Below are 8,036 nucleotides of genomic sequence, written 5' to 3' on the forward strand. Positions count from 1 at the left end.
GGCACAAAATCAACCAATCAGAGACGAGGAAATTCGAAGACAAACCACTTCCGGTTACATACCTGCATACTTTACTGCACCTCCTCGAACGTGGAAGGGGCTTTTCAGCCTTTCCCAGCGACATGATCTTAAATTTTTATCGACTGTTTTATGTTACAACGTGTGGAGTTGCTGTTTGTATCGCTTCAGGTAAGAATGCTCAGATTTGGCCTAACCATTGCGTGAAAAATGCACAACGTGTCACATGAAATCGTCAATGCCTCCATTAAAACTTGATCGCCCGACAACGGTGTCCATGTCTCAAATTACAGCCAAAAGGTCATCGATTTTCCCTTGTGACAGTCCACAAACTACTCACCTACTGCATTTGTCACGATGCGAGATGTTATATAAAGGCAAATTCAACGATCGAGATAAGCTGCTGGTTGTGATCTGTGCTTCAAGGTAGCTTCTTTACATGCGGTGATTTATTAATTGTCCCGCAAATTTTAGAACCAGCGAAAAAAGGCACAAATCACTGCTAGCTCTCGTGCGACGTCTCGCGATTCCGTAATTGGTCGCCATATTGGACAAACTGTATATAGTGTATCGGAGAAGATCATATCACTGGTTTAGAAAAGAGTTAATTAATTTCATTACAATGGAGGTATTTTCAAGGGACTGGAAAAAAAGTGTAATGTCCATTTGCAAATTTTGTCGACCAGACAGGGACTATAATTATGTAAAGGCTATAATTTAAAATTATATAGCCTTTAAAAATTTATTAATACGTATTTGATTGGATGCTGGTGTTTTTAAAGGTGAGAATTTCACTGGTTTGGCATCAGTTCCAGCTTGACTCTTCACTCTCTAACTCACAGCACCCTGCAAGCAGAGCCTCCTTTTGTCTTTTCTTTACTGAGGAGGAGAAAAGAAGGCTCTGCCTGAATCGTGTCAACTCTTCTGGACTAGTCAATCTTGTTTTCTCTTGTCTAACTGGTTTTTCCATTGTGAGCATCCGTTTAGTGATAAAACCGATTGTTATAATAATTGAGCCTGCTGTACTATGAAAACTGCTCGAAGCCAACACCAGTTATTCTTGACACCAGCTGGGCAATTTTCTTGGAAAGGCTTTCATGACTCATTATAAATTATTATAATTAAGTTATAGGGCAGGTACTTCCAGCTCCGTACAAGTTTGTTCCACAACAAAGGCAACATGAAAATTTTTATCCTTTGTTTTCCTAATGTTACAAATTTTACTGGCATTTCAGGCGAATTAAGCAACAGTTTTTGTTGGTTCATGAACCGATTTTCCTTCAGGAAAACGACAACAAGCAGAGGACATGTTGCAGGGAGCAAACAAGTAAAATTTGCAGCAAGCATTCGCCTATTACCATATTAGGCCTGGGCTAGAAACTGTAACCTGGCAACATGCAGGGCATGCGCAATAAAGATCTTACTCGTTTCATGGAGAGCCAGCTTTCTCAAGAATGCCAAAATCGAACAAGTAAAAGAAAGGCACCGCTAGCAGCTGGGTGACCCCCCAGGATTTTATTGTTTAAACTGTGTACTTCAAATAATATGGGGCAGTAGGCTTTCTGCCATCCCTTACCCTATAAAGAATTATTGAAGGTGGGCTGCAGATGAAAAAGATACATGTACACTGCATGCTTATGTACACCACCTTAACTGTTACTTTGCCCTTAGCATTAGCTAGACCTAGCTCTTGGTCTGCTTTTTTTGGTCAATTTGTTAATACCCATTCTGGAAATGATTTCTTAAAATCAGAATAGTGGAGAATAATAATTTGCCCTTGATTCTTTCTCTATTGTTGTACTTTTTATTGTTGCAGTACTCGTACCAAAGCCAAAAAACCCCAAAGTGTTTCGTTTTGGCTGGCCTCTGCCTGTGTTGGTTAATGTCTCGATGGAGACTGTTCCTTTAGAGGGACTTGTGCACTACCAGTTGCTGTATGATGACACAACTGATTCTTGTGAAGATTATGATAAAGCCATCAGTCATGCTCGCCGTCTAGATAATTGCTGTTTTGTAAAAAACCAGTCAAGTGCATCTGGTATCATGAGATCTCTGAATTGCATAATTTGTAACAGCACGGCAAACTGCAATTCATTGGGAATGGTAGAAAATGAATATTTTGCATTGTGGTTCATTGCAAGTGTGAAGACACAGAATACTTCCTCTTACAATATGACATGCATAGGACGGACATACTTTGACTTAGGTGAGTATCTGTGAATCATACATGTAGTAGCGTAGTAGTAACTTTTCATGTAGTCGCTAAACAAACCTTAGTCTTTCCCTACATGTACGCAGATGCATGATTGTATTACTTTTAAAATGCAGTGCAGTTCAGCGATATTAGAGACCTTTAGATTGGAGGACAAGGATAACTATGAGTACAAGTTTTCTGTTCTGAGCATGCGCACTTCGTCCTCCTCCTCCAATCTAAAGGTTCCTATTAAGTGTTTTGTTTTCTTGAGAGTCCTGATGTTTCCTCAGACGAAGTCGTGGGAAACATCTGGGCCTGGTTGTTCAAGAGCCAATTAATGCTTAGATTAAAAATTAACCAAGGAGTTTATTTCTTTACTCCTAAATGCTGTTCAATGCTGATATTCGGCAAAGCGTTTCATTAGAAGAAGTCAATTTTGAAAAAAAAGTCACAAGAGTAAGCAAAAGAAACTTTTACCAAAGAGTTTAAATGTATTTCTTTACTCCCAATTATGCTGTTCAATGCTGCTAATACATTAGAAGAAGTCAATCTTGAAAAACAAGAGTAAACAAAACAAGCTTTCACCAAAGAATTGAAAACATGAAACAAAAGATGTACGCCAATCCTGGATTATTAATTAAGTTAATCGGCTTTCGAACAAGTGGGCCCAGGACTATTAAGTACGGTGTTCAAAACATGCATGCAGGAAACACATAATGCAAAACGCAGATGCACATCTGTGTTTGTATCTGCATGTAGGTCATTGTAGATCATTGTAGTAGGTCATTGTATGTCATTGTAAATCATTGTAGGTCATTGTAGCTCATTGTAGGCCAATTTGTTACAGTAGATCATTCCTTGTTTTTAATAGTAACTACGATTAAACCAGTTGCACATTTTGCATCGTTTTTGAAGTCATTTTCAAAGATTGACTCCTGCTGCTTCTGTGATGTTGTGCTTATCCTCTAAAAGCCCTAGCTTTATCCTTGAACAACGAAGCAAGTTAGTTTAATTAGGTTTACGTGTTCGATTTTCTAAGAACTTTTGTTGAATGTGTATCCACAGTTCCAGAAATCTAAGAATACGAGATTAGTATCCCATGAACATTTAACAAAGAAACTAAAAAATTGCTTTTTTTGCCATCAAAAATGGGGGTCATTTATACACACGTGTAAATATGGTAGCTTATAATTTTTGGATTACAGTTCAAACACTTGGGTTATGGAAATTAGACAGTATCAAAAATGCCATACTGAGCTTTATTTGTCTCTCCAAAATTTTGCATGAGCCTTGTTTCCAGTTTCTCTTGGGACCATTGTAAGTCCCAAGAGAAAATAAGAGCAATGCTTATGTAAAATTTTGGAGGGACAAACGAATAGTATAATTATGGTATTTTTGATGCTGGCTAATTAGCATTTGATGGAAGTCTGTTTGACTTTGTTTTGTGCCAGTTGTAATCCTACCAAGATCTGTACAAATAATAGAAACAGAAAGAAGGGAATTGAGTGTTTCTTGGGAACGTCCACATGAGATAACCTATGAAGTCTGGAGTACAATGGCTTGTCGAGTTATGCTTTACAATGATAAGGGTCAATCAGGAAAGTGCTCAAAGGTAAGTGCTTTGTGTTTGTCTTTTTTGTTTTGTTTGAAATACATGTATATAATTTATATTTATTTAATAATTATATACAATACAATGTACATGTACTTCCACCGGTTGCCACCTGCAACCTCAGGTCCTAGGTCTCCTTAATGTCCAACACACTTCTAACTAAAGAATCCTTGCTGTCCCAAGTAGAGCAGTTTTTCGCAGTACTAATTTTTTCCAGTTCTTTCTTGCTTTGTTGTCACCAGGTACTGCTACAGTACATCAATTATCAAATGAATGCCCTTCTGTTTTCTTTGTCGAATATAATAAAGTTGGGTCTCCTGTGTTCTATTTTTTGGTTGCATTGGATGTTAAAATCCCACATTGTTATTAGTATTATTATTATTATTATTATTATTATAATCACTTTATTTGCATAATAAAAATATTAACAAAAATTAAAATATCTCCAAAAGGTAAGAACTATAAATTTACGAGCAATATAGATATTTCTCTGTTATTATTATTATTATTATTATTATTATTATTATTATTATTATTATTATTATACGAGCAATCCTCCTCTGTTGAAGTTACAACCCCACTGGTCCAACAGATCGTGGTTCTGAGTCCCATCAGATGCATATCAGAGAGGTAGCTTTACAGAAAGTCTAGCAAGCACTTGACCTTGTTGCAGAAAAAGGGTCGTTAGTTTGGCCCTTCAGGAAATGGGTTTCAACCTAAATAAGAGGGTGTTTCTGTGACGCAATCAAACTACTGTAACACTAGATTGGCCCAGGGCTGCAAATAACATCGACTGTCGGTCATCGGACATCGGCCGAACAAAATTTATTCATGTCTGACCAAAGCCTAACTGTGGTCGGACGTAATGTGGGGACATTATTTTTAAGGAAAAAAAAAGAAAGAATTTTTCTTCCGTCTCATACTATGTAGTAGGTCCTATTTAATGCTTCACTCCCTATAAAACTAAAAAGGAAGCGTACATAATTTTTTCTTTTTATAAAATTTAATAGCAAAATGTTTATTTGTATTCATCTTTTTTTCAATTTTCCTTTTTTTGTTTTTTGCGACCAAAATATAGTGACTTAACAGGGCACATGTCCTTGCGGTGTCTTGTTTTGACACGACGACACTTTTGGAAAACTTCGTACTAAAATGTTGATGGTATCATGTTTTTCCCGCCAAAGTGTCGCTGGTTTGCACTTGCTGTTGTTCTATTAGAAAATCTCGTACTCGTAGTCGTCCTCGTCCTAGAATCTAAACCCCTGTATTATTTAAGTGGTTGCGGTCACACTTGAGAGAAATACAGGGTAACACTAGTGTTGACACTACTCTAGATCTGGCATCAACTCTCTGGTGTCTTAATCCCTAGGGGAATACTGAACATTATAGTTCACCACTAAATTTTCTCCGATTTTTATTGGTTTAAATTGATCATGTGACGCGATAGTGTTCATCCGCGGAGAGACACTATCAGCCCATAGTGTCCGTCCGAGGAAAATACCCGGATGGATAGTAGTCGTCCGTTTAAAATACCTATGTAAACAAACGGCCTTATGGAAAATAAACAATCAAAATTGTATTAAGAGGGTTTTTGTTTGTTTTCTTTTTCAAATTTTACATTGGCTGACACGGCTTTCATCTAATAAAGTTGAAAATAATTCAACGTGATTTTTGAGCTGGCGCGCGGAAGAAAATTTAGTAGTGAACAATAAAGACAATAGAGTGTTTATGTCTCGGATCTATAGTTGCCCCTTGGAAATTATTTTTGATGTTCTTAAAACTAGCATATTTGCCCTCGAAGCTTCGCTTCTCGGGCAAAATTTGTTCTAAGAACATCAAATTTCCGCGGCACAACTATCAGCGGATAGTTACTCGACAGAAACACTCTATTGTTTAAATAGAACTTGGTTTCACTCTAGTGCTAACTCCCTAATGCTACCGCAACTATTGTCTGTATTCAATATTGCAACTTGAACTGATGGCGAATTGTGAATCAGTCTTTAATAATAATATTATTATTGTGTAATTGAAAGGATGATTTATGTTCAACTTGATACTGATCATGTGTGGCCTTTGTTTTAAGTTTACTAGGCGAAAGCAAGGGAACATTACTACACACATCTTCAAAAGCATTTTACCCTGGACTGAGTATTCTGCTACTGTCTGTTGCGCTTTCCATCAATCAGAAATACATCCAAAGTCCATTGGAAATGAGTTCAACTGTACTTGTGGGGATCCTCCATATATTATACCAGCAGGGCCAGTGTCAATTAAGACTCAACCTAAAGGTATTGCTAATAATTATGTGGTGTATAATACATACTAGTACTGATTATTTCAGTAGCTTATTGTCAGTAAATGGTAAAGTTCAGTGATAATTAAATTGAATTTTATTTTTATTAACCCATGTCTTAATAGTGTACATGTACATGCATGTAGCTGCATGCATTAATGGTACGTCAAGAGCAGAGTAATGTGTTTCACCCATTCTCTAGCCTCCTCAGTCGCCCCATGATGCCCCCATGTCAGTTGTCGACGAGTAAAATTGTCTGGCGTTAGTCAGGCAGGAGTCAGTGGGTTCCTAATAAAGATCAAGATTCACAACATGGTGTTAATTTTTTCTCAGTTTTAAACTTGGAGACTCACCTTGGTCACATGTCTTGTACCTCACCAGTCCGAAATTCAAACTTTGTGACACTGACCTCTCCACATAAGATGTGACTTTCATCAATGCAGAAGTCATGTATTTTCTAAACAAACCTGAAATTAGTTAAATACACAGGAAATCTAATTATATAATAAGAATTATTTTATTGTTTTTGGTGAAGACTTAGACATTCAGAAAGTTCAGTGTAACTGGTAATGTCTTATCAAGACAGGGGACTTCCAACAGCTTCTCTGGGCCATCTGATACATTGGTCATCTACAAAACCTGTGGATCACGAGAGGAGCCTTTGCATGTGGTCACGTAGACTGGGGAACTGCAGCTTTGTTTTGGGAAAGTGGGGTCTATATAGAATAATGGCTGCAACTGTCACGGAGAAGGTTTTAACCCATTGACACCTCAAGCACCTTACCTAGGACTCCCCCAGTTAATGTGTCTTACTCCCAGGGTCAATGAGTTAACGGAGGGGTTTGACCCTTGCTGCAATGTTCGATTTCAAGGTCTGATAGATGCCAGGGATCTCTCTATCCATGCACCTTCTTTCAGTTTTTCGTTCTGCTTTCTTGAAGTTCATCAGCCACCTCAATGCCCATGGTCTGTTCTCACCCCAAAAAGTCTCAATCACTGTGTTTCTCAATAAATGTATTAACCCTTTCACTCCCAAGAGTGCCACTTATAGATTTTACTCTGTCTAACACCAGACGATTTTACTTGTCAATGGGGAACCCCACGGGGGTGAAAGGGTTAAAGTCTATAGTCCATAGAGCCATCCTCTGTACATGTGTAGACATCCCACTTAACTGCGGACAGAATGGTGGAAACCTTGTGGTGGTGGTGGTGACGGCGCAGCTCTAGCTTGCATTCCTTTGTGGGTCATTTCCTAGCAACTCTGGTCATCCTTTTGAGCAATCACACTGCAAAAAGGGAAATGGTCAAGACTGCTGGTAGAGCACCCTAATCCATTTCTTGTTACTGGTGCATTGTACCTTCTCTCAATTTCCCCCACCCCCACCTCCCTCTGTCATGTGTTTGCAATTATGGCTTTTCCGGTGTTGCAAGAAATTTGTCCACTACCTGCATAAGTTTGCAACTTCCTGTGGGACGTCCGGTGACTTGCTTTTAGAAATGGTACCAATGAAAGATTCCCTTACCATGGTTTGATGGGGGCTGGCAGATGAGACACAGCATGGCAAGTTTCGTTTATGTGACAGCAAAGTGACAGCAAAGTGACAGCAAAGCTGAACCCTGTACCTCTCAGTTTTATGCTGTGTGCCAAAATGTGATTCTATTATACTTCAATAAAAATTAATGCTGGCAGAAGTGATTCTTTCTGCAATCGACATGTAAATCCCCTAAGGTTGCATGGGCAGGGCCCAGTGAAAGGAGTTTGCCAGGCAAATTATTTGTACCACTATCCCAGCCATTCAATTTGATTCGCTTTTTAATATTTCAAACAGGGTACCTCAATTGTCCAATAAACTCATTGCATCAATTACGGACTTGGTTTAATACACTGTACATGTACGTAACTGAGATTTTGTTTGTAC

General features: G+C 38.3%; 1 protein-coding gene across 3 annotated transcripts in view; it reads left to right on the forward strand.

The window, feature by feature from the left end:
• Positions 1-60: 60 nt before the first annotated feature.
• LOC138007716 (uncharacterized) overlaps positions 61-8,036 on the forward strand; it is a 26,597-nt gene continuing 18,621 nt past the window's right edge. The window contains exons 1-4 of one of the 3 annotated variants that reach the window (XM_068854772.1): positions 61-189; positions 1,835-2,224; positions 3,664-3,824; positions 5,908-6,112. In XM_068854772.1, the coding sequence (XP_068710873.1) occupies positions 123-189; positions 1,835-2,224; positions 3,664-3,824; positions 5,908-6,112 (823 nt within the window). In that variant the 5' untranslated portion in view covers positions 61-122. Of the gene's footprint in view, positions 190-332; positions 445-497; positions 647-1,834; positions 2,225-3,663; positions 3,825-5,907; positions 6,113-8,036 lie in introns of those variants that run through there. The other 2 variants (XM_068854773.1, XM_068854774.1) reach the window with 2 other exon arrangements.

The sequence above is a fragment of the Montipora foliosa genome, chromosome 6, assembly GCF_036669935.1.
Source record: "Montipora foliosa isolate CH-2021 chromosome 6, ASM3666993v2, whole genome shotgun sequence".
NCBI classification, from domain to species: domain Eukaryota; kingdom Metazoa; phylum Cnidaria; class Anthozoa; order Scleractinia; family Acroporidae; genus Montipora; species Montipora foliosa.